The following is a 27,908-nucleotide window of genomic DNA, read 5'->3' as shown; positions in this document are numbered from 1 at the left end:
TTGCACAAAAACTAACAAAATATTGAAACGCTAGCATTGTGGCAAGTGTGTAAGAGAACACTACAACATTAGCACAGCTTCAACTGTCAGTGTGTATTAGTTCTGCTCTGCGGACTGGAAGGTTGGATTATAAGCATTAATGTCAACAGACAATATCATGTGAATCTGGGATCTCAGTAAAACACATGATGTGTTCATGTCACATTTCACCACCTTGAATGCAGTGGGCAAATAATATCAGAACACAGAAATAGTTTTTGTTCCTGTTATAAGCTACTATTTAATTTACCCTGATTAATACAATTATTTATTTTATTTTAACTTTTGTAGTATAAATTTACTTTGATCATAGGTTTTGTGTTTCCATACGACTTTTCTGAAATAAACATCCCATCAGTAGGCCTATAGCCGCAATGACACAAGGCAAGTAAGCAGGCAGGTTACCTGCCTCTAGTGCTTTTCAAGTTACCTCTTTAGTGTTGATTCTCTTTTCATGTAAACAATTTAACATGGCGAAAATCGGCTACTGGCGGGCAAGTTACCTGCTTCAGATAACTTGAAGTGCACAAGAGGCAGGTTGGTTACCCTGTCTGACAACCGGCTTAGCTTGGATGGAAATCGTTTCGGTTCAGTTTAAGTTTATATAGGGTTTGGACTTAGATTCATATAGGCCTGACAGAATGAGTTTTGATTAATTCGCTATAGACAAATGATCTGACTATCAAACCTGATTAATTGTTTTAAATTTTGATTGATATAAATCATCCTTTTCACGAGAGGACTAGGCGCCTACAATTTCTGTGTAAAGAACTTGGGATTCTTATTTATCAATTGACCAGTTATGAAACTATCCTTATGTTTTTTTTTTTTTTTTAATTAGCTAACTAAATAAATTAAATTAACTAAATAAATTAGTTAAATTGTGTTGCAGTTAATCCTCATAATTATTAGAGGAAATAAATCAAGAAAGTTATCATCTAAAATACTATCTGTAGGTAAATTGTTTTTATCTTCATCAAGAATGAATTTCTAACCCCTGTTATAATCTGCCACATTTATGTCATCATTACAACCCTTATCAAAACTTTCTCCTAGAACATAAAAGTAAATTTTTTTGTAAAAGAATCATTTGCAATTCAATTCAAGTACTATGCTGAATTTACATTGGAGTTTTACTTTATAAAGAGGGATTAAGAAATTAAAATGTTGAAACATGCAAATTTTAAACGTCTAAGACATAACTATATCAAACTTCAGATAAGAAAACAGGCTAAGACAACCATTATAGCGCACTATCAACATGTAAATATGTGCAAACAAGTTCGCCAAAGGACCTAAATTGCTGATTCATTTTTTGGAATTCATGGAAAATAAGTTTTTTCAAAAACTCATCTTTCTACCTTTTGTATAAATACTTGTTTTCCACACTAAATGTATATCTCTTACTCGCCTTGTGCTCGCTGGGGGCTCCGCCAGGCCCCCGTTTTTAAGGGGGGTAGTGGGAATGTTCCTCGGGGGACAGGATTTTGTCTGCGAAAATGTTCTGCGTTTAAAACTTATAACTTCGCAGTTGCTAGGTAATTCATAAAGAGTATGTTTTTACGGGTTGATTAAACAAGTCTTGACATATTAGAGTTTTGATGTGCGTTAGGTGCTCTAATACTTAAATGTTCTAAGGCATTTACTATAAATCTATATTTAGCCACAATAAATAGCAATAATTGTAAATCCAAGGGGTTTGGGGAGGTAACAATATTTAGAAAGAGTGTTGGGCCCCCTTCGGGGGTGGGGGGGGGGGGGGTTAACATCATCGGTACGCCCCTTTGGAGGCTTACCTCGCTGCTGCAAAAATCTTTGTTATTTTCTACGTCTATAAACAGTTTAACATAAAATTGTATAAATGGGGATGAAAGAGGGAGGGGGGGGGGGTTAAGATGGGATTGGTCACTAGCTAGCTTTTTCTGTCGCTAAACATCCATAATTAACCTACTTACATTTAGATCTCGTTTGCGTGTCAAAGCATGTTAATTTTCTTTAAGAAATACATTAAAAAAGCGTTAAAAACTATCTTTTTGATTGAAAATCCGCCATTTTTAATTTTTTTCAGTACGTTAAAATTATAGAAGGTCGCCTAAGGCACTTTCCTTTCAACGTTGGGACCATAAAAAGTACAAATATATATGTACGAAAAGTCGTTAAAAAAATTAAAAACACAAAAATATTTGTGAATTTTCGCGGTTTTTGGAAGTAGGACGTTTTTTGATGGTGAAGGAGTAAGATTTTCGATATAACACCTTCTTGGAGAAAAGTGACTTTTAGAAAATTTAATTCTGAACCAACTTTTTTTCCCTCAAATCCTTTCTAGCTCTTACCGTTTTCGAGAACAGCCGTTTAAAAAAAAACATGTTTTTCCCAAAAAAAAACGAGGGTTTTAAGGGAATTTGTTTGGTGGGTTGCAGTTAGAAAAACTATATTTCGGGACATTCTGGGTGGTTTGGTACCCAGACGAACCTTTACAAAAAATTTCGGACCTATCAAGTAATTACCTGGTTTTTATTTTAACTTCATGTACACAGACATATTTTGTAAATAGGCCTAAATATAAATATGACATTCATGTTTGGGCCAACCTATTAGATTTAAGTGCATGATAACACTAATCCACACTGATAAGTGATAAGGGTACTGTAAAACTGTGAGCACTGTAAATACTATGTAATAACCCTGAAAAGTGAACCATTTATTTTCAAAACTTTTTTTGGAGAAATATTTAATGAACTACATGTACTCTAATATTAGATATTTTCCTATATTTTAATACCAGCTGATTGGTTAATTATTAATTGTTTTTCTGTTCTGAGTCAGTTGCACAAAAACACAATATAATGTTTTGTTTTAGTGTTTGTATTTTTTACGATGATAAAATATATTTCTCAAACGTTTAAAGTTAATTGAATTTAGACACAATATTGGGTGGACCGATGCTTTTTATACTTTTATACTTTTCAATCAAATGGCGACCATACAAAGAAGGTATTTTAAGCCTAGTATGAATGGAGATGAGTGTAGGATGAGTGGCGCGATCTTGTAGTCTTGTTAGTGACTAAGGCCGACATATTCCTTAGGCACAGCTGTTAATTAATATCCCATACAGCTAATGGCAACTAAGGGACCTACTGTTTATAGTGGAATCCGAACCACATTTTGCCTTGGTATATACGAATTGGTCTAATTGTCAGGATAGTACTGCGGATAGTCGTTTTTTACTCACTCCTGTGGACGTTAATCCACACCAGTGAGTATCGCATCCACAGTGCATGCCTATAAATATCCACAATTTGTGACCTCCTATATGTAGCTGGATTACAGGACGACGCCACCCGTCCCAGAAGTATTTAATAAAGAATGCATTCAACTACTTTTAGGACTTTATTTTACAGGTGATATTACAGTTTTTAAATGGGACCAAAAACAAAGAAAATTAATTGATGAAATAATAAATTAAATGAAACTAAGTGTATATGTGTTCCACAAGCTTCTAGGTGTCAAGATTGCTTCGGTAAAAACTCAAACAAACAAACCCAACTCACTTGCATGCTCACTGATGTTTATGTAAAAAGAACACACTGCTGGAAAATAATACTCGGTTGCATGGTTCAATGGGGTGTAGAGGAAAAACTGTTAATTATCTTGTAAGGTTATATTTCAGCCCTTCAGTCACACTGGGGTTGTTTATCAGCCTGGCCAATGTCGGTCAACAAGGCTGGTAGCCAATTAATCTAGCTCATTACTGCGTCAAGTCAATTAATTTCATTCGCTTAAGCATGGTGAAGGTGAAAGATTTCATAATTTTCTTACTAAACGGTTTTAGCCTAATAAATATACCAGTTTTATTGATCCGCTTTTGATAAATAATTTGTAGGGACCACATATATTTGGTTTATGGATGAAATGTAGCACTTAATATTTTTTCTTTATAATTGTATATAAATAATAGGCCTAAACAAAAAATAAATGCAGAGTGAGTATAGTAGAATGGACTGATATTACTTGTAGAGATTTTTGTCCCCGTTACTTTTAGTATAGAGATACTACCAACTTTTCAACAATAGTGTCAAGTAGACTTTTATCTGACCTGAAGAGGAAGAGTCAAGAGGATTGCTTCATGACAGCATTGGAAGATAAAGAGGATTATTTCATAACTGAATAGGAAAACCTACTTATTTATTTCACTACCTGACTTCACTGGTATTTCATAACAAATGACTTTATTCGATCCCCACTACTACTTTGTGCAAAGTAATAATCACACTTAGTTTAATTTATTTTATTATTTCATCAATTAATTATCTTTGTTTTTGGTCTCATTTAAATACTGTAATATCACCTGTAAAAGAAAGTCCTCAAAGTAGTTGAATGCATTCTTTATTTAAAAGAAGGCACATAGAATATTAGAGAAGCCAGACATCTTTAATTTACCAATGGTTTTGTAACCTAACTAACATGGCATAGGATATTTCTGTATATTTTGTACTGTTTTCGAGCAATTGAATACTTCTTTAGAGGCTTTTCTCATATTTTTAAAACAACAGGGTACCGTAATCTTATAATTTCTAAACTAATACAAAATTAGCCCTTACTTTCTTGTATTGGACCTAAGGCACAATAAAAAAAAAACATTTCAGTTACTGACATTACAGTAGGGAGTATACTTCTGTGCATTTTAAAAACAGATCAAAAAGGCTCATTATGATATACTTTTTCAGTTAAAACCCAGTTTTCTTATCATAAATAAAAATTTATAATTAAACAAATTTAAGACTCCCTTGATCTATTTGAAATAAATTAAGTCTATGGAAGTAAAAGTACAGTATTTTAAGGAGCCTGTAAATGGTAATATCTTTTAGATAAATTATTGTTAAGAGACTTACACGGTATTGCAGTTCTAACTCAAGTATGAAATGACTCACCTGAAAAATAATATATGCAGTTAGGAAAATGGTATGTGGGATTATGCTCTACACAATATAAAAATTGTTAAAGCCAGGAAGTACTTACATGTACTTAAAGTCTGGCATTGCATAATACAAATATTTTCTTTAGTTGTTTTCACAAAATATCAAATTAATATGTAATTGTATCTCATGATCTTCATTGAATATTAAATTAAACCGTAATTGACAAGCAAAATAATTTGACCAAACGGAATTCAGAAATAAGAATTTCACCTGTGATGTGTGGAATGTGATAACCAAGTTATATAATGTCAGGGCTTCTTGACGTCAGTATGTGAGCTTGATGGGACGAAAGCTTAACCCAAAAAGGTAATGACATTAGCAAGACAGCTGATATCAACCCCAGCCTTAATAAGACAAGAAGCCAACAATGGCAGAACAGCTGACTGACTTGGAATTTTTAACAATGTTTCCATTTGAGACTTACTACAGGGTATCTTTTTGTGCTTTAAGAAATTTGAACAAAACAGGCATTTTTATTAGAATTCAAATAGTTGGAAACAGAATAACCGTGCCATTATTTTAAAGATCCATACATTATAATAAATTGTTATAATTTTATATCCACTTTATAATATAACATTAATAAAACAATTAAAAAACATACTAGAGAGTACAACTATGACTCATAGGGATCTTACATGCAGGTTACTCTGTCAACAAATTTATAAATTTTAATAGAGCGTATATTCTTAGGTGTGCAGTGTGAGTATAAATGTTATTTATTTGGTGAAGACTTGAGTTTTTTTCTCAGGCCTAGTTCTTTGGTGTTGTTTTTTCAAAACCAGATTAGCCGCCAGGATGTCTTTGAGCACAGGTTTATTTTTATTTTTCTAACATTAGAAGAGTTTTACATCATAGACTTTGTTTACATGGTAGGGATTTCATATGTTGAATAGGACCGAAACGTTTCCAACTTTTCTCAATATGATGTCTAATAGGTACAAATTCCATCAATTGTTTTTAAAAACTATAGAAATCATTTAAAACGACAATTACATACCAGCACTTATCACCATACAAATAAATCAACCCACAAAAAACTGTGTTAAAAAAAATTAATTGAACCATTTAAACAAATCAACCTGTGTGATGTGAAAAGGTTGCTGTGAGGAAATAAATAATGGTTGAATCAAGTTCAAAGACGATCTGAGAAAATTGTAGCTATTCTGGATCAGTTTGAAGCGCAAGAAGCATAATTCTTGGACGGTGACAATAGAACTGACGTGCATTCCAAATAGCACCAGACTTGGCACACGAAACCTCGACCACGTCTAATATTCTCTCATTACAAACTCCATTCATAAGACGCTTAGTCTTTGTTACTGTAATTGTCTGATTTAAACACTTTTGTTTGTAGTATAATTCATGCAACTACATTTTTAAGTTCAACACCTTTCATACTCCTAGGTTGTATAACTGAATTTTTGTTTTGTTCTGTAGACAAACCATCTAGATATAAACTAGCCTACTATAGTCTATTTTTTTTCAATGACCAAAGAAGAAACACAAATATATTCTGCCTTAGGTTTTGTTACTTAAGGTATAGATGGTTGATGTGAAATTTAAAAAAATCTATAGTTTACAATAAGTTTTCTTATCAGATTGAATTTATTAAGAAGTCAATACACAATTCAATAATTTACATCAACTCACAGTTAGTAGGTAGTTCAAATTAAATACGGTCATTGTGATTCATAGACTGACCACAACTTTAACATGAGAATGGAATGTCTAGTTAACCAATAGTCAACGGTTAGACATTTTCTTTAAAGTTATCCCTGTATGACCTTTTTAGTGAATTTTAATAAACATCGCAAGAACATGACTTGCATGTCTAAATGGGCTCTAAGATGTATCAATAAACTCAAAAGTTATAAGGTGGTCGAAGACAGTGAGTTGAGGGTTACATACGTTGAGACTCATACACAATTTAAAATCATAACAAAACTGCAGTTTTCAACTAAGCAGTTTATTACTTTTTTATTCAGTATTGCCTCTAGGATTGATTAATGACAATATAAAATAGGTTTACAGGCCTTAAGTCGTCAATCCTAGTTTAGTCTCGGACGCCCAAAATTAAACTAGGATTGACTCTTTATCTTTATGTAAAAACTTATTTTATATTTATGTTTTTGTTAACTTATTGATTTTATTATATTTATGCTTTTGTTAACTTATTGATTTTATTCACAAGCTACGCCAAACTTTCTTAAAAAATGGTAAAAACTTGACAGTACTAAGTAGGCTACTCTTAATTTTGTGACAAAATTTAAGTTTATTAATAATGTGTAGGTTACACATCACTGCACACAGCATGTTGTAGGTAGCATGACACTACATTGTGTACAACATGTAAATGAGTGATACAAATTGCTTGCATTTACACAAACTTGTGCCATTTATCTCTAGTTATCACCCTTTACTTCACTTTATCCGATGATTGTCAAAGTGACTCAATCATCATCTATTTTGTTGTGTCAGGTTGTTTGTATACAACATTAAAACTGACTTATAAAGCAGTGCAGACATGAAACTATTTTCCTAAAAGTGAGTTGGATAAAATATTACTATGTAACAAATGAGAATTGTCCCCATGGGAGCTTTACATTCTGTAGTGAAGTACCACACTAATTAACTTACAGCAGCCTGATGAAAACCTTTTTAACATTTTTAATTTTTCAAGTTGTTGCTAACTATTGTTCAATCCCAAATCAGTTGTCAATTCTTGGAGACAGTGACATCTTTAATACTATGACTGGTTCACCAGCTTTATTTTTAAATGTCATCGGCTGTATTATAAACTAAAGCACATCCACTTATCACCACAGGTACAAAATTGGCAAATATACAGCTCTACTCTACAACAGCAGACTTGTTAGCCAAATTTTCTAAATTTGATGAGCTCCAATTTAGAATCACCTGTCAATTGGGAGTGTTTCTTGTGGGAAAATAAATGAGAAAATATAAACTCTTCAGAGCTTTCTTCAACTTATTTATATTTTCACAACAAAAAAAGGGAACTTTCTCTTTCAACTTTTAACATAATCCAACTCTACCAATTATTCGTCACCATGACAACCAAAATAGCCAAAAACGTAAACATAAACAAACTATTAGTCAGCTGATGCTAGTTCACAACTACACGCCCTCGAGGTGCCGACACAACTTCCACTTTCGTTTTAACTTTCAAATACTTTTCGCACATCTGCTATGTGATGAGGCCTGCCATTGACTTTAACACTCGTTGGCGAAAACTGTCCAGTAACCACTCCTTCCTTCCATCTCGAAGTACAGGATGGGTTTGGCGGCTTGACAAACACACGATCGCCGACTGTACAAGGGTGGTCCTAGACATATATTTTGGGGGGGGGTCACCGGGGGGCCTGGGGGGTACGGGGATCCCCCCCCCCCGGGAAACATTTGGAAATAACGTGCTGAAATGAGTGGTTTTTAAGCTATTTTGAGGACCTAGTTTAATGTGTTCAAGCTTCCCAGTTTATTTAAAGGTCAAAGAAATGTCTAAAAATAAACTTGTATAATGTCATGTTTTTGCATTATTGAGACTTGTGGTTTTAATATCAAAGGAATACCGCAGCATTACAACACATTCAAGCATTATTGATTTACGAAAACACCCTTTCAACTGGTGCCGATGTGCATGCTAAACAGAAATTGTCCAAAATCAGACCAAGATTTTGAAAAAGAGAACTTATTTTATCTAAGAAGTGTTAAGAACTTGCACCAAACACGACTGCATTATACCTGCCCAGTAAGCAACAGTTAACCTACACAAAGTACACTACCAAACTAACATTGCGTCGGCATCCCTTCATTGCTACCGCCTGAAGAATTGGTACTCAGTGTTCTCATTTTTTTCTACGCCAGTGCCAGTGGCATTTTACAAGGGATCAACGTGAGAATAAAGTTTTTGTGCAACGTTTTTGTGGTTGTGCCGGGAATTAAATCCGTCCCTTCCGCATCTAAGCCTGAGACACTACCATTTTGTTGTTGTTTTTTGGCTAGCAACATGCCAATTGGGTTGTGTTACTGTTAAATATGATATAAGGTGCTCTAAATATGAATACTATTTAATATTGAAATTTTTGAAATTTGCTACGGTAATCAAAAATTACATTACTGTAATTACAAATTCCTAATACTGAACTCAGATAAATTAATATTCAACTACCTTTCAAACTTTGACTATTGATACAACCATTAAACATAAAACATTAAACATACTCCCTTAGGGAGTATGTTTAATCTATGATACAACTTATTTTTTTTATCCAATACCCAATTCAAGTTTTTAATCATCTGGGTTAAAATGAATTATAACATTAATGCCGAAAAATTCAATAAGAAGAAGAATGCAGCCGAACGTCGAACGTCAGCATCGGACACTGCCGTTGCCATATATGGCTGAAAGCGTCCGTTGCCTGCCGATCTTCCCTACTTTTCATAACGTACAAAAACATAGTCAGACTTGAACAATCCCAAGTTTTAGGTTAGACTTTGTAATTAGTTCTTTCGTTCGCTACAAGTGTAAAGACTACAATGAATTTCAATTTGGTAAAACGATTTGCAATAAAAATTATTAATGTTTCCCTGGTATAATAGTTTATAAACAATATTTGGGGGGGGGGAGGGTCATGACCCCCCTGACCCCCCCCCCCCCTGGGACCGCCCTTGCGACTGTAAAATGTGACCCTTCATACACTTCACCTTTTATAGGTTCACCTTTACATCGTACTATTGTTACGAACAAATCTGGGAACTCGGCGATGAATCGCCATCTAATCCTTCTTTAGGTGTCAAATTGTACCAATAGACCTTCTCTTGGATACTCCCCTTAGTTCTTGCGGCCATACGCTTGATTGTTCTGTGGTTTCGCTCAACTATCCCGTTTCCACTTGGCCGGTTGACACACCTAAACACAGTTTTTACACCCCATTTATCACAGAGCTGAGTAATTTCTTCGCATCGAAATTTTCCACTATTGTCCATCAAAATCTCATGTGGTGGCCCTCGATCAGTTAACAATTCCAGTAACACTTTAGAAATCTGATCTTTTGTCTCTTTGGGGATCCGGCGCCAAATGCAGAACCTACTTGGACCACAGTCCACAATGGTCATGAACTTTCTTTGACCATAGTGTGTTACGTCAATGGCAAGCCTGTACCAATTGTTCTGGCAATCCAAATACCCAGGCTCCCATTTGATGCTGGATGGATCAATTGACAGACACTCTTTACAACTTTTGTGGTAAAGTTAATGTCTGGATGACACCGTCTGACGGTGAATAAAGTACGGTTAACACCAAAATGATGCATGTCATGAACCTGTTTCACCAATGACTTTTGATCCACACTCTCAACACTCTCATTCTCACACACAAGTGCAATGCCAGTTTCTTTGTTTCTTGCTAACCATTTTTTTGGTACTCTTGTAAGAAGATCTGCTTTGTTGAACTGAAAATTTTAAACCTCAAGTCTAAATATTAACACTCTGCAGTATCATGCCAAACAAAACCAAGTTTAGCATCTAAATATGAATTTGTTATAATCTCTATCACAACATAACATAACAAATATGTAAATCCCTGCTCAGTAGACCTCCTAAATTTTATTTTACACATATAATAAAACTTTATTTGTACATTTCAAACAATTCAACATATGACTATGATTTTCAATCAAATATAATGTTAAAAAAAAATAAAATGAAAGCTCAATAGAGCAATGGGGGAATTGCGGCACCATCTTCAAATTGAATGCTTCGAATTTTTTGTCTAGTTCCCCGTAGGCTTAGCGAAACTGCTCGAATGATGGAAAGCTGGCTTTGGATCCTCAACCATCCGATAATTTGGGAGTATGGTTTTCTCCATTTTACAGCCAGGGCTTCGCTTGTTCTCCTCTGAAACGCTTCATATTCTTTGTGAAGACCTCCTAAATTGAATATTAAGGCAAACAACCATGCCAATGATTCCTAACATGTTTAGTTAGTTAGTAGCTCCTACTCTTCTTTTACGATAGGGAAATGCTTTATGCACTGTCAGGGTCTAAGGTGTATTCTACTCTGGTGTGTAGGACTCTCCACTAAAAACCTATTGGTCCAGGCAATAGAAACCCTCTCGGAAATGCTGTTGCAATGCTTCAAGAGAGTGCCTTCGTACGCCATGGATGGCATTTTAGCCATGATGTTCCACTGGGTTCAGCTGCACTGGTGCAGCACAGCTTTTCAGTTCTCTTAACTTTAAGCAAGAGGTTCCTTTGAGGTTCCTTCTGATTACAGTGCTTCCCATCTAACGCAATGGAAAAAGGTAGGGTATGCAGTAGGCCTACATATCATTGTAATGGTAGTCGCCATACTGACCGCTCCTACTACTAGTCTCTAGTTTAGATGTAGCTAAGTTAAAGAAAATGAAAACAATTTCAAAGAAGATTCAACACCAACTATATCTACGATGAAGTCAAACCTAAGAAGAATAAACTAGGTATTTTAATAGAATAAAAACATAACAAAACCCAATTTTTTAGCAAGATTGACAGGCTAGCAAAACTGCACTTTGGAAACCTAAGAAACGGGTTTCAAGTTTTAAGTAGGCCTACAGTACAGTAGCGTAGAATAATAAAAACAAAAAAAATGTTGGTTGAATAGGATATGTTTGATGCTTAATTTAGGCTACAGCATTTTAAACTTTTTTGACACGTTCAATGCCAAAAAAAACACCTGCATACAATCTGCTATAGACCTGCTATAGATCTGCTATAGATCTGCTTAAGGTGTTATTTCCTAAACTAAACTCCTGTGCAGCAATGCGGAAAGGGTAGAGGTGGATCCTGCAATTTTTTTTGTCTGTCTCTCCTTCACATCCTAGGATGCTAGTTCTAGCCTGCAACTGTTTTACACATTACGGCGGCATTATTACACACGGTAGATAAAATTCATTGGTGATTGACAGGATTATAACCCGGGCCCTCGAGCAGTGAAGCTTTGCGCTCTATACTGAGCTTGCTCCCTGGAGCATATACAGTAGGCCTAATAACTTTTATTGTCAACGGCTAAGATTACAGTGACCCACAAGCAGTGGTGTAGGCCTAGTGGCGTAGGAAGCGCATGGGACCTGTATTCTCTCTGTTGTTTTTTTTTTTTTTTTTTTTTTTGTCCTATGGCATATCCGTATTGAGCTTCTTATGATTTTTCAGAGACATGTGAGCGTTCTAGCACTACAAAAAGCAAAGAACTAATTATATACTAATATATACTAAGTTATTATATACTAATATATACTAAAATTATATACTAATATATACTAAGTTATTATATACTAATATATACTAAAATTATATACTAAGTTAGGATCACTGTTAGTGCTGACCGACAGGTCTGATCAATGGACTAGCAATCTATGGCACTGACATATCGGCCAGGAGACAATGCTAAGTTTTAAGGTTCAAATCTCATTTCAGTTGCCAATTCAAGTATGGAGCACGAGAGAAAATTGCCTGTCTGTGACAGAGCTGGTGGAGGATCACCAATACTGGACAGCTCAAGATGAAGTTAATGTAGGCCTACATATTGGCCGAAGCACTGGATATAGTAGGCCTACATAGTGGATTCTGTTTGAATGGCACAACTAATCCGGAATGTTGCTTCTGTTTACCAATTTTTCCTGTGTGTCTGTCTACTACAAACTTCTATTGTGGCTATTTTTTATTTGTACTGTATTATTATTTCAACGCCAGTAGCATTTTTACTATAAGTCAATCTTCAAACGGCCCAGACCCATTAAATTCTTGTGGGTGTGCTGAAACCATTTTTCAGTCCATAGGAGCTCAAAATGGCTCAACAAAACTTACCTTAGACTAAATCAAGACTAGCCTACCATGTATTTCAAGCTATAGGCCCAATCTTTCTTTTTCTTTCTCATCAAGTGTAAACAAGTCCTGCTGCCAGTAGCCTATTTAGGCTAGAGGCTAGAGTAATAATAGGTACTATCATTGACTATATACAAAGTCAATGGTAGGCCTACAATACGAATTGAAATGGTCCGGAAAAAACAATCAATCATGAAACATTCAAAACCAAACTAAAAGGGTGTACACAACAATAAAAATTGTCAAAGAAACAACATATATGTAAACAATTCCAAAGTTGTTCAGCCATTACAAGAAACCAGAAAGAGCAAACCTAATGTTCATGAAAAAGAAAGAGAAAATCGAGTGTAGGAAGATGAAGATTCAAGTGCAAAAGGTCACTACCAATCAAACTACATGTACACTCTGTTTTACCTACAGAGAATAGCCGTAGTCCTGATATGGACTTGGAAACACCGGCCACTGCAAACAAAGTCATCAATCAGAGGAGCTTCAAGATGTTTACCTTAGTTTATTGTTGCTACAGGAAAAATTTATAATTTTCTGTAGCCCATTGTTTTCAGCTCTCCTTTGATAATTAAATTTTCAATAATAGTACCTACTTAACTACTAGGTTTAATTTGCGACTGAGTAACTTACAAAATTATACAGTACCTACAAAGTAATTTATAAAATTACCTCAGGCGGGAGATAATAGCGGAGATTTTGAGAATGAAGAATTACTAAACAAGTTGTGACCTACTTTTACCATTCTCACACTTGAAGCAAGACAATTTTTATGCAAAACTTGTTTGTTTGTAAGCTTTTGTTGATACCAGAACATAGCTTAGAATGTAGATTAGGTAATGCACATTATCTAATTATTAACGACTAAAATACAAAACGATGTATTTTGTTTGGTAGTTTGGTGTTGTACAGTATTGATAAATTAAGTTAACTCAATTGTTTAGGCCTAATTATAGCCTCGAGTCATACTAACCTTTAAAAAAATCAAATGTCTTAATAAATTGTACAGTAAGTACCAACATTAAAATTTATAAATAAAAAACTTTTTTAAAACAAAACGTTTTTATACGCACTAAAAAGTAGACAATAATTTATAAATATGTGGAGAGTATAAATACTTGTAAGATTTTAAACGAAAAACGTGGGATGCATGCAATAGGCCTAGATGATTTACAAATTACCTTCACCTATTGAACTAATGTAGGCTATTATCAATTGCATGCACCCCACGTTTTTTGTTTTAAATCTTAGAAGTATTTATATACTCTCCAAATATTTAAATAATTTTCTACTTTTAGTGCATATAAAAACGTTTTGTTTTAAAAAAAGTTTTTTATTTATAAATTAGTTTCTACTTTTTAGTTTTTCATGTGTGTGGATGTTATAGTATATTTCGTACCTAGGGCCGAAAATGAGGTTTTGCCGGCTCGAGATAGTTTTAAGTTTCGAGACGAAGTCGAGAACTTAAATCGATCGAGAGCTGCAGAACCATTTCGGTCCGTGGTACGAACGCTATTTTTCACCAACACTATACCCTATTACAACTACTGTATTCACCACTATAATAATACACACTGATAGTCAACACAACTACAACTTTAAGGTTATGCGAAGAAATGATTTGAGGAATCAGCAAAAATAAAAATAAATAGTTGCTAGGCAACGGTGACAATAACACAATTCTATTGCAATGCTATGAATTTTGATTGTGTATTTAAAATGCATTCATGGTTTTAAGTAAGTAAGCGGACAGCTGATTTTGCGGCCCCGGACTGTAAAAACCTGCTCGGTCCCCAAATTACGATGACAGCTGGCATGGCCAGCAAAACGTAACTTTCTGCCACCAATTAACGTATGTACAGCCAAAAGCATCATAGTGTGGTGAAAAATCTATTTCAAGCATCAATATCAGATTAAGACAGAGGCATGTTAAGGTTAATTTGAGTTTCTTTTCATATACCGGTAATTATGTATTAGATTCAATGTATGGCCTACCTACTAACTATAAAAGCCAATCTATTTAATTTATTGTTTAATTTATAGAATACTAGCTGGCCCGACAGACGTCGTCCTGTCCTATTGTGGTTTTATGTCACATGCTCGTTCATTTTCAAGATGAGCTCGTTCGCATGGCTCAATCACGTCCTGGTTGAAGTTCGTTCGCTACGCTCACTCACCTTTAGGTTGGAGCTCGTTCGCTGCGCTCACTTGCCTTCAGGTTAGCTCGTTCGCTACGCTAACTCGCCTCCAGGTTGAAGTTCGTTCGCTACGCTCACTCACCTTTTGGTTGCAAATTAGCTGTTCTCATAAATTAAAAATAAATATAGTGCTGCACCCTGTTGGTAAACCTATTAACTTTTTAATGCTATTGAACATCACAGAATCAAATTGTTTAGTTGCACCAGCTGTTAAGATTCTTTAATTCCATTTAAATATGAGTACTCATAAGGTTAACATGGGAAACTCCAGAGCCACTGGGGCGGAGCCCTATTTACGGATCTGCACCAAACTTCACACAAACCATCCTTGAATAATACTTAATAATGCCTGAAAGTTTCATTACAATCTGTCGAGCGGTTTTGGAGTCCATAAAGGACAAACATACAAATATACAAACATACAAATATACAAACATACATTGGATTTTATATATATAGACTAAATCAATAACAATTGACATCTATATAATTAATACGCTACACGAAAGTTTGTCGGTTGAACTCCTCCGCCATTTCTTAACCGATTTTATCCATTGACGTCTCATTGGAAAGAGCGTGTCGCGTAGATTTGCAAACTGACCTTACATTTTTGAAAAAGTCCCTTGGGCTCTGCCCCAGTGGCTTTAAAAGTTCCCATGTTATCCTTATGAAGAACATAATTGTTTACATTTTGATCAGCTGTATAATTTTATTGCTGTTATTTACTTTTCAATTCAATGAAACACATTGAGTACATTTATTTACTATTTGAGTTTGTGTAAACATAACCCCCAAGACGGATCGTGTTAGTATGGTTGTATCTTAAATTTGTGTATTTATCGTTGTTTTGTGTCGCTATGATGGATTGTGTTAGCATGATTGTAACTTAAATTTGTGCATTTATCGTTGTTTTGTGTAGCTATAATTTGTTTATTATTTGTTGTTTATTTCTTTTAAATGTCTCCGACGCAACGACAACGAAACATAGACAGGAGGCGCAATCGTGATAACGACCGCAACTACAGAACAGTGGCGCGTAATAGGCTTAACTCATCAGCTTAACAGTCTGAACATGAACCTGGACAACTTCAACTATTTGGTTACAAATGCGCCCTTACACTACCCCAAAAAACGACTTTTCGTTCTCAATTGGCCCTCTATTAATGACCTGTGTTGCCTGTACAGCGAGGCATTTTGAGAAGGAGAGAACCGTCCGGAATGCTTTAGGTTTATCAATAACGAAGATAAACAGGGTCTGAGTTACACAACGGTAATATTTGAGTTGACTCTTTTAAATTCATCGTAAATATGACTGTTATTCAATCTGAAATAACTCCTGTAATACTTTGTAATTGCTCGAATTCGAGCAACATGTACACTAGTCTATATATTAATACGCAAGCAGTTTTCTTTTCACAGTCATAACTCGATAACGGCTTGACGGATTTTAACGTTTGAGGTGTCAAATTTAAGGTATTTTCACGTAGATGTGCAAATACGTCTCTGAATATTAAGAAAGGGCATCACTTAAGTACATTTAAGGGCTAAAGTTTGGGAACGGTGGCGCTATCTGTTGACATTAGATCAAACCATCAAACTCAATTCCCTTTGCTTACACAACACATGGACGTAGTTTGAAATAGTTTTTAAGTTTAACCACATACTGCAGGACTTATTAGTCTATGATCCAGAGCAAAGCCGGAATTTAATATTTTCATTTAAGCATCTGTTAACTAAGTCTGGTTCATAAATAATTTCCTATTAAGACCTGACAACAAATTGTTTTTAATAGGCTCTAGTTGAATTTATTTAACTTATCGTATTTTACTGAATTATCATGTAGTTTTGGTTGCAGTTCGGTGTGATTAAGTGAATGTTTTAAAGTGATTATTCACAGTGCAGTTACCCGTTACATTACCATATTATCATGTAATTTACAATGTGTATCAAAATTCCTTTGTAGTGTTTTCTGTTGATTGGTTAACTTTTGTATTTTATCTAAATTTAAAAATAAATGCCACCAGTAAGACAAAGAACTGTGAGTGGCTAGAGGCAACACAAACGAGACCGCTTGCATCGAACCTCCCAATTTGACGGATACAGAGAGGCAGTGCCGCTGTGGTGATACATACAATCTCGGACAAATGAACGTTACATTTTTACATTGTGGCGGCTTACATTTCAAGCATGAAAAGACTGGCCGAGGCATTTCCATTTTTACTCTTTGTTGCCTTAAATAAAAGGTTTGTTTACATCATTTGCGGAATTCACCATTTCAGGAACTTATTGGAAACTCCCAATCTGAAAACAGGGCTGTGAGGCTTGAATCCAGGAATTATCTGGGTAAAATTTGTCAATTCAATTCCGCCTTTGCCATGGTCAGCTATGAAGCTCATATTGACGAGAGGGTCACACAGGGGATCTAAAACTTCAAGATCCATGACACATTTGACCTTTTACCACCGAGTAGGTAATCTGATTCCTCAAGAAGATCATGATCCTGAATATGCATAGATCTATAAGTACCGGTACGCCGTTGGCACTGGAACCCTACAGTGCTACCTACTTATAAAATAAGTAAATAAGTACAGTTGTACTTTTAACACAATTCAAACAAAAAATGCAATGAAAACATATATACGGGAAATAGGGTCACAATGCCAACCCATTTGCCCAATCTTTTAAAACTGTGGCAGAAATTTGTAGTGACGAGAGCTCCGAGGATTCAAGTTAGATTCTTATGTGCATAGTAAGAGACAAAAGAAGTGGACTTCCCTCGCTACAATGATGCTACCTGTATAGATGTCGCAGCTATTTTAAAGCTGAAAACAGAGCACCACCTGGCCAAATAAATCTTTATTTTTATTTTATTTTCAAAAACTAACAGTAATAAATGTTATCCGTTCTAGATACGTCGTTAAATCCACTATTATGTTCCCAACCGGAGACTTTGGTTGGGGCACCTAATTTATACACACCTAGAACAGAACATATATCGCAGAAATAATTTAACAATGCTACACAGTTACGTGTTGTACTGGTTTGCGTCAAGAGAGGGGAGGGGTTTGCTTGCTAGGTCTGAAAAGCTCACTTTACAGTGTATGGTTGACATCTACATTCTCATAGAGGGCACCCGCCTTCAGTACATAGGAGATAACCAAAGCAGTATGAGAACGGATTTATATTTTAAGATCGTACCGTAGATTACTTTTCTAATTTTTTACAACATACCTAATATTTTTTACATTTCTATAATCAGTCATAGAAATTACTTTAGAGTGACTCTATAATTGAGGTTTTGCTGTTTAGCCTATGTTTTTTGTCCTTCATTATTTTATTACAAGTTGCAGTTTGCTCAATTTCGAGCAACAGGTTATCTAGTTTTATTAACAAACACCTTTCAGATTGTTTATCTTTATTTTGAAATGTTTGTTTGTAGCCTATAAAGAATCTCTTGGGAGCATAACCTGTACCTCTTCTCTGCTCTTCGAACTGTCAAATTTAAATATTTACAGCTGACTTAAATTAATTGATTAATAGGCCTATTTACATTCTTTCAAAATGTAAACATGGAAAATTTGGAAGCCCATGGGGCGTAGCCCTAGGGAAATATGATAATTAAATGGATATAATATTGCATTGTCATCCATTTGTGAGCTACCGTTTCAAATTGCAAGTCTCTAGCTCATCAGGAACTTCGTTTGAAATTGATATCAAAATTTGTAGGAAAGCGACCTAATAAAAACAAGCCCATGGGGCGTAGCCCAAGTGAAAATTAAATGATCTAGTATTGCATTGTCATCTATTTGTGAGCTATGTTTCAAGTTTCAAGTCTCTAGCTCATCGGGAAATAAGTAGGCCTATAAAATTGATTGCAAAATTTGTACCGGACAAGAAAGCGAGCTAATAAAAATGTTTAAAAAAATTGTTCAAAACTTTACTTCTTCATGTGCAGTGAATAATCAAAATCAACTTTATTTCTAAATCCAGGAATCGAAGAAGGCCTACCGGTTCTTTATATTATCAAACGTTTAAACATCTAACAAATATTTTCTTTTGTCAGTAGTTTTAAAATTAAGAGAAGTGCGGTTAGCCACTATCATCAGACTTTTAGACTGTTCTCGATACTTGTAACACTGTTACAGCAACAGTACACAGTCTGAGTCAACACTTCGCTACAAGGAATCGTTTAGTAGGCCTACTTGTACTCGTCTGGTACTACCCGTAACAGGGAGTACACGAGTAATCGCTAACCTCACTCGTACATCTACAAAACTAGATAGGTAGGCCTACTAAAAGTAATCGCGATTACTTTGTATCCTGGTACTCGACACTTTCAGTATCTAGGTACTTTTGGAACGGCGAGTACCTAGTACAAAGTAGCGACTACTGATACTTCGACCCACCTCTAGGTAGAAATGAAATATTTACTGGCCTATTTGAATTTGGGTCGGCGTTAGTATTAGGAAAAACCTGAGATAGCCTGGATTATTTTATATACAGGGTGGCCGAAAAGTCCCTTTACACTGAATATAAGTTTTATAGGTAGGTAGTAAAACCATTCGAATTTTCTTTAATCACAAATTTATTGACAATTACTTAATAGTGAAGAAGAAAATTAGTCCAAAACGTCGGTGTGCATACCTCCGTGGTCTCGGCACAGCTTGATTCGACGCCATGTTCTTTTTCTGATTCGTCGCAGCATCTCAGGTGTGACTCGTCCAAACGCCGCCCTTACTCCTTCTCTTAGCTCGTCATTTGTGACAACCGCTGTTTCCTCACCTCTTCCTTGATAAAACCCCACAGTGCGTTGTCAGCTGTCCTCAGGTCGGGGCTCCTTGGAGGCCAGGGCATTGGGGAAGGACAGTTCGCAGACCCTCGTCCAATCTATCGGTCTGGCAGGAGTTCATTCAGGCGGCGGCGAACACTCAGCGCAAAGTGTGGCGGAGCACCATCCTGCTGCAAAATAACTGTGTCCAATATTCCCCGTGCTCTTAGTTGAGAAACCAACCATTCATTTATCATTCGAAGATAGCTGTCTTGGTTAACAGTGCCCTCGAAAAATAGGGGCCAAGCAGGTGGTTGGAAGTTATCCCAGCCCAAAGCAGTATGAGGCGGGTTATTTTCAACTTTCTCATAAAAGTGAGGATTTTCTTAAGAGAACTGCGGTAAATCGCACATTCGTCACTAAACATGACGTTTACCCTGTATCTGTGCCTCGGAAAGCGTCGAAGCATAACCTGGCACGCTTGCACACGAAGGTCCATGTCGTTGTCTGTTAACTCGTTGACTGACAGGGGCCGAAAGCACTTCATATCCAAATCCTTTCGCATGTGGTCTTGCATTGTTGTTCGTGGAATTCCCAGCTCTGAAGACCGTTTTCTGGTGGATTTCATTGGCGAACGTGGAACAGAAGCTTCCACAGCAGCGCAGGTTTCGACTCGAGTAATCGGTCGTCCACTTCTTGGCGGGTCGAGAACGGATCCCGTTGCAAACACCTTCTTTTCCCACGCTATTAATGTTTGCCGGGACGGTGAAGGTTTCCCAAACCGCACTGCAAAGTCATTCATGATTTCCTCCATTGTTTTTCTGTTGTGAGGACGCTCATGCACCCACACAGAAGCAACCAAACGCTCCTCGACACTAAACACACTGGTGTCTGCCATGTTGTCTGACTCACATTTGGACTGAGACTGATTTGGACTGACATTTGGGCGTCGGCGACCTTGGGCTGAGCCCGCGTGGCGGGGCGGAGGCGGGGAGGGGTTTCACTTTCTCCCACCACTGCGCCCTTACCCCACACGTGTCAGTATTGGCCGTTGTTCCGTTTATAACAGTGTAAAACGTAATAACAAATTGTGTAAAGGGACTTTTCGGCCACACTGTAGGCCTAGGTAGGCTACTAAAAAGAAAACTGAATGAACACTGTAGGCCTACTGCATTTCTTAGTAATCATTGAAAGAGCCGATTAGCGAACTATAGAAACATAGGAAAGTCAAAGTCATAGAACACCACCAAGGAGAATAAATAGAAATAGGCCTAATGTTTTTTTAGCGAATTTCGCTATAGCCTAGTAGAAGTAGAAGTAGCTAAAACCATAGTTCTCATGGTAAGACCTAGGCCCGGGACCCATTTTCTTTTTCATTTTGATGTCCCCAGAGGCCAAAAACACCATTCCTTCAAATTAAATATTATTACCATTTGAGATGGGAACGCCCACCTATGTGTGTATTTTTACCCAAACAAGGATGAAAACATAAAGTGGATCCGCGAGGCATAGGTAGGCCTAAGTGAGTTTTAAGTCATACATGTAGGTAACTGTGCGCCAAAACATAGAGGAACGGGGAGTAATTTTATTTTGTAATTTTTACGATGCATGAAATGATATCATGTAGGCCTGGGCCTAATTATTTTTGTCAAAAAGGTACAGTTTTCCCATTAGAGACATAGGGGAGACCGGGGCACTATTGGACAGGGGCACAATTGGACAAAGCCATTTTAAGGTTGAGGGAATATTTTTTCCCCTCTAAATCTCCCACACAGCCACACCTGGGGCAGTCACATGTCACTGTGGAAAGTTTGGTTGCTGTGGTATAAGGTGTTACAAAATTATAAAATAACATGTGTTTTTCACCGAAAGTGAAGTGATTTTCCAGTTGCACAGATTCTACTCTCAAAAAGTATGTATTGGGTATTAAATAACAAATGCATAGTTTTTAGATTACTTGTTCATTTGATTATATTGTGCTTAGGCTAGGATTGAGGTTATGTCAACTATTTTCTCATGACTTGCACTTTTGAATCCAAACCTACTACGGGGCAGTTTTGGACAAATATTTGGGGCACAATTGGACACAATTTTTTATGAATTGTGTTCAGTGCTCTTATATTTAGTTTGGGTTTTACAGGTTAAAATGGTCAGGAAGTATCAAAAGAAGACTGATAGAGTGGACATTTCAGAAGAAGCAATAGTGCAGGCCCTTAATGACTACAGAAATGGAAACTACCGCTCTATTAGGGAAGCAGCAGAAGCACATGGACTAAAAAAATCAACACTGCATTTTAGATTAAGCAAAATTAAAAAAAAAGGAAAATAAAGGATGTGAGCCTGAAGAATTAGATTTGGAAAATGAGGAGGAAGACATGCCTCAACCACCTGTAAAGTTAATTACTACAGAAGATATGGCCCCAGTTTATTGTTCAAAATACTCTCATAGGCAAGTTTTTACACCTGAACAAGAAGCTATGATTGTGGATTATTGTATAGAGAGGTCAAAGATTAATTATGGCCTCACTTATGCTTTGGCTAGAGAACTAGCCTACAAGTATGCTGTCGCCCTGAACCTCAACGAGCGTATTCCTCAAAAATGGCACACTACAAAGTTAGCAGGAGAAGAATGGATGTACCATTTCATGAAGAGGAATCCAGATCTTTCACTTCGGCAAGCTGAAAACACAAGTTTATCACGTAACACAAGTTTTAATGCCCACAATGTTGGCATTTTCTTTGATAATTTAGAAACTTTGTTTGCAAAGGTGAATCCTTCACCTTCACGAATTGTGAATTTAGATGAGAGTGGTATTAGCACTGTGTTAGAGGCACCCAAAGTTATAGCAGCTAAGGGCACTAAACAAGTGGGGCAAGTAGTGTCTGCAGAAAGGGGGGAGCAGGTAACCTTCTGTGCTTTCATTTGCGCTGATGGAAGTTACTTACCACCAGTTTATATATTTCCCAGGAAACGCCCCAACTTTGCCTATATGATAGGATCACCTGAGGGTTCTAAAGACCTCTATTCCCATAATGGTTGGATGAATGGAGAACTTTTTTTAGAGACACTGAAACACATCCAGGTGGTAAAAGAGTGTTCAAAATCAAATCCTTTAGTTTTAATTCTTGACAACCACGAATCACATGTTGGTCTAGATGTGGTTTTGTACTGCAGGGACAATGGCATTCATCTACTAACGTTTCATCCCCATACAACACACCGCATGCAACCGCTAGATACTTCAGTTTTTGGACCATTTAAAAGGCGTCTTGCTACAGAATATAACATCTGGCTATCAGAGAATCCCGGCCACACAATCACTATTAGGGAAATTGCCAAACTAACAGCAAAGCCTTTTGTTGAATCATTCACCGAGTCAAACATTAAGAGTGGTTTTCGAAAAGCAGGTATCCACCCAATGAACCGTAATATCTTTACAGGTGAAGATTTTAAAGGTGCGAGTGTGACTGATCGCCCTTCTGTTGTAGTAGCTGATCCAGACATAGTTGTGCCAAGTACATCATTTAGCGCACCATCCACAATCCATACAATTGATTTGTCAAGAAATAGTAGGCCTACTGAAGAAAATTCTGACTCTGAAATGGATCTTTTGATCTCATCCACAAGTAACAGTCCATCAAATAATAGGCCTATCGAGACTGCACCTTCAACCCCTCAACAAGAAAAAAACAAAGACAGTTCAGACTTAGGCCTATCTGCTGATAGCTTAATAATCTCCCCAAAAGATGTAATGCCCTTCCCCAAATATGTACCAAAAACTAATCAAAAACCAGGGCGAAAAAAAGGTCGATCCCGTGTTTTAACGGATACCCCAGAGAAAGATGCACTTTTACAACAGACAAAGGAAAAAGAAGAAAAACGCCTGTTAGCTGAAAAACGAAAATCAGAGAGAGCAGCACGAAAGGAGAATAAAAAAATGAAATTTGAAGGCATTTCAAAGAAACTTTGTTACAAGAACAATGACTCAAGTGACACCGAGGATGATGAACTGAAGTTTGATGATGGAGGGGACAGCCCTGAAGAATTCTCACAGGATGAAGACGATTTTTTTGCACCTTTGGAAGACCAATCTTTTGAAGTAAACGATTTCATTTTGACTAAGTTTGCTACAAAAAAAAATGTGTACTACCACTTCATCGGTCAGATTGAAGAGCATTGTGAGAATGGGTTCACTGTGAAGTTTTTGAAGAAGAGAGACAACTCTTACAAGTTCTTCTTTCCAGACACTCCCGAAGTTAGTGTAGTAGACCCTACAGACATTCTTTACAAGATGCGTCAGCCAGACATCACTGGAGGAACATCACGTGCGGCAACTGTTTGGTTTTCAAAGAAAATTTATCTGAATGTAACTTTAAATAAGTTAACCAAGGACATTTTTGTATTCAGACAATTTGTGTAAATGTAACTTTAAATAGCCTAATATTTCACACTTATTTCTATTTTCAAGCGTCTTTTAATGTCTTATTAAATGACTCAAATATTATACTTATCAGTACCCACCAAATTGTGCTTGTTATTTGTTTTTAGTCCCAACTTTCAGCAGTGTCCAATTGTGCCCCATTAAAAATTATGGTCTGTCCAAAACTGCCCCGCCGGGGCAAATTTGGACAAAATGTAGGCTTGAAAAACTTGGTCCACAAATATGATAAAATTGTGTAATATCAATTTAAACAATTTTTTTTTATGCACTAGGGAATGTTCAAGAACAAGTACATGCAAGGGAAAAACCATTAAATTTTTGTTTTCATCATGAACAAAATGTCTGATGTGAAACAGGTTTTTTTGTCCAATAGTGCCCCGGTCTCCCCTATTAAGTTGTAATTTAAATCCTGTAAGGCCTACTTTAAAATTTTTTCCGTTTTAATGCAATTATTATGTAGGTAAGTTACCGTAGCCTAGAAGTTTCTATAAATTATATAGGCCTATCATGGCAATTTTCATTAACGGTATTTTAAATAGGCTACTATGTAGGGTAGGCAGTTTTTCAATGAATTTCCACTCTGCTGTGTTACTTTTTTTGCCATTCAGTCACTTATTTACAAAATCAGTAGGCTACATTATTTACCCTCATGATGATAGATAAATCAGGTTTTACAGTGTATTCAAAAGCAAGTTAGGTACCTTAGTTACCAGTACTGGTACTGTAATATCAGCCTTTTGACTCGCTCCAATATGTGCATGTGCAACACCGCTACCATCGGGGAATAAAAACTCTCAGCTATGCTCACCCTACAGCCTGGCCTAGCCGCTCAACTATGTTTTCACCCTATGAGTGTAGAATGGAGTGTGATGCCTAGTGTAGCTTTGTTACTAACTAAGACCAGCTGCTTCATTAGTAAGGACAATTTATTGAAAGCCCAATGATCAAGGACAGCAGCCGGGTCCAGTTTCTAACCATTTGGCCTAAATAGCTAACTTAAACGATTTTTTCATGATCGGACTGGCAACCTATTGATTACAAGGCGAGCACTAGGCGTACGCCCTAAGCTATATCAACTGAGCTACACCCTATGCCTAATATGTCCTGGCAATCGATAAGTTAAGTTAACCTGAGGAATCATATTATCAAAGTTCTATCAAAAACTCTGAGTACAAATGTGCTTGGCATTTATTAATACTGTATTAGAAATATGCATACAACTTAGGTACGCTAAATCTGTAATACTTAAATAGCCTCTGTTCTAAACTGGCTTAAGCAACTAATTTATAGGTTAGGTTCTTCTTCAAAATTTCTTTAACTTACCTCGACCTCTTCTTTCACTTGAGTTATTCGCTGCCATGGATCAACTGGATCTGCAAGTCCAGCTAAAGGCATATCTTGTGAACAAATCTTCTTATTTTGAAACAAAACTACAAATTTCCACAAACCTATTTCAGAAAGAAACGTAAGGCCTAGGCCTTTGTGTTTAGGTTATGAATACCTGAGTAACTACACTGAATAATAACTTTAACTTAGGTCTCCACAATTGCAAAGAAAACTAAAACCACCTTCAATTAACGTCACAGAAAAATTGAAAATATTCATATACAACTTCTTTCCAGAATAGCATGCACTAGGCCTAGGCTATGGACAATCACTTCGGCACTTCCACGCGTAGGCTAACACAACCTGCATTTAACACCCGCACTACCTTATTTAGCAACCATACACGCTCGGCTTGCTCACAGTGATTTGAAAGATTTGATAGATCTATCGCAAAGTGAATGCTGTTATCACACACTTATTTATTGTAGTCCACACCTAAGCCTAAGACCTAACTGAGTGCTAGTGCTGGCTGAGTGACTGACTGAAACGCGAAACATTTCACTCAGCTGATAACAACAGAGAACAGAAAATAGCTAAGAAGCAAAGCAAACAACTGAACAGCTTTAACAGCATTGGTTCATTGGCTAAAATGGCTTGGCAAATAGCAACATACTGGAACTGGACTGGACTGAATGATAATATACAGGAAAAAAGTCCAAAAGAAATCGCGCTCGATCACGCGCATGCTCACAGGATAGTGGAAAATACATAGAGTACCAGAACTGATGACCTTTAGACAAAAAGAGGTTTTCATATGTAAAAGCATAGTCTATGGTAAAAGTAAAGATAAACATTACTTTTAATCTATTTTGAATATTTTTATGTGAAACCATTGGCATTGTACAGTACACGCAAACTAGTGAACTTCTCATCCTAATGTAAAATCAGAACCCTGTTTTAAGTGCGTTTGATCATTGATTATACATCCTATGTTATCAATGGTTTAATGTTAGTGATGTTTGCGTTTGAGTCCCGTAGTTGACTGACAGAGATAATCTTATAAAATATCAACTTTCCACTTTTCCAGAGAATACAATAATAATGAAATGCTACAATTTATGCTACGTAGATATAAAGTCAATGAATTGGATATCAGTACAACGCGACAACAATGAATGAAAAACGTTCGCTACTTTGTGTGTTATTCCCTTTGTGTAGTTCCTACTTTGAAAGCCAGTTACGCCACATAGTTGAAATAGCATTTCCACTGAAAAGAAAGGAAAACCACAGGTCGGGTAAAGGGTAATCCTAGAGAAAGAAGTTTGCCAAAAAAGGACAGCATGATTGACCTATAACCTACAACCGAACAAACTGTTCCTAAAACGATTGCTGGCATTTCTACCTAAAATGACATACCCACCAGTTAACAGTTTGGCTTCGTTAAAACAGCTTGATAAGAGACGCCATTCGCCTAGTATCAACAGTGGCAAGGTGCACTGGATAGAGGTAGGTACGTATGACTCTAGACTCGTGAGAGAGCTTCTGGCCTCTTCTTTGACCGGACCAAAGCATATTTTATGGACATGTAGCAGCATATTTTTAGCATATTTCAAAGATACGTTACACTCTTATGTAGTTAGAGGGCTGTCACTACGTTGGCGTTCGTCTTACTTTGCCAACCAAAGTCTATACGTTGATGTGAAGGCAGTGGGCTCTCATGGGTGTCTTTCGCTCTCAGAGATCCTCATCACTCTGGCTCGATCGTCAGTGACTCGTCGGCAGTGGAGTGCCTCAGAGGTCGGTTCTTGGCCCGGTACTGTTCCCTCCTTTTCATCAACGACCTACCATCAATTTGTTCAAAAGGATGAAGTATGTCTTTTTTCTGATTCTCCGACCCAAGCCGACTTGAACTAGGCATAAGTGTCTTTATACAAGCCAGTTGTATTGCAGTGGTTTAATGAAAATATCCTCAAAATCAATCCAACAAAAACACAGCATGTTGAATTTTAAACTAGAAAATCCAAAAAGGAACAAAATTTATTTTGGACGACACTGAAACTGGACAGCCACTACTCGAGTAAAATTTCTGGGGGTATTTTGTTTGATGAGAACTTATAGCCCCACATTAATTCTGTCTGTCGAATTATCATATTTTAGGAATTTTCCTTCTGCGTCAACCAGCAAAACTATATATATATAAAATGCAAAGCCCTCATTGACTGACTCACTCACTCACTCATCACTAATTCTTCTATTTCCCATTTACCTAG

General features: G+C 36.5%; 1 protein-coding gene across 4 annotated transcripts in view; it reads right to left on the bottom strand.

Moving 5' to 3' along the window:
- The window catches only part of LOC128993397 (ribosomal protein S6 kinase 2 beta), a 219,793-nt gene extending 193,642 nt beyond the window's left edge, over positions 1–26,151 (bottom strand). For 2 of the 4 annotated variants that reach the window (XM_054417276.1, XM_054417278.1), the window contains exons 1-2: positions 25,636–26,151; positions 13,317–13,360 (exon numbers count right to left, since the gene is read on the bottom strand). In XM_054417276.1, the coding sequence (XP_054273251.1) occupies positions 13,317–13,360; positions 25,636–25,672 (81 nt within the window). In that variant the 5' untranslated portion in view covers positions 25,673–26,151. The remainder of the gene's footprint in view (positions 1–13,316; positions 13,361–25,635) is intronic. The other 2 variants (XM_054417277.1, XM_054417279.1) reach the window with 1 other exon arrangement.
- Positions 26,152–27,908: the final 1,757 nt, after the last annotated feature.

The sequence above is a fragment of the Macrosteles quadrilineatus genome, unplaced genomic scaffold, assembly GCF_028750875.1.
Source record: "Macrosteles quadrilineatus isolate MER2022 unplaced genomic scaffold, UCM_ALF_1.0 Scaffold_4__1_contigs__length_99947679, whole genome shotgun sequence".
NCBI lineage: Eukaryota > Metazoa > Arthropoda > Insecta > Hemiptera > Cicadellidae > Macrosteles > Macrosteles quadrilineatus.
The sequence above is the reverse complement of the archived record's forward strand: the minus strand, read 5'-3'. Positions and strand labels throughout refer to the sequence as shown.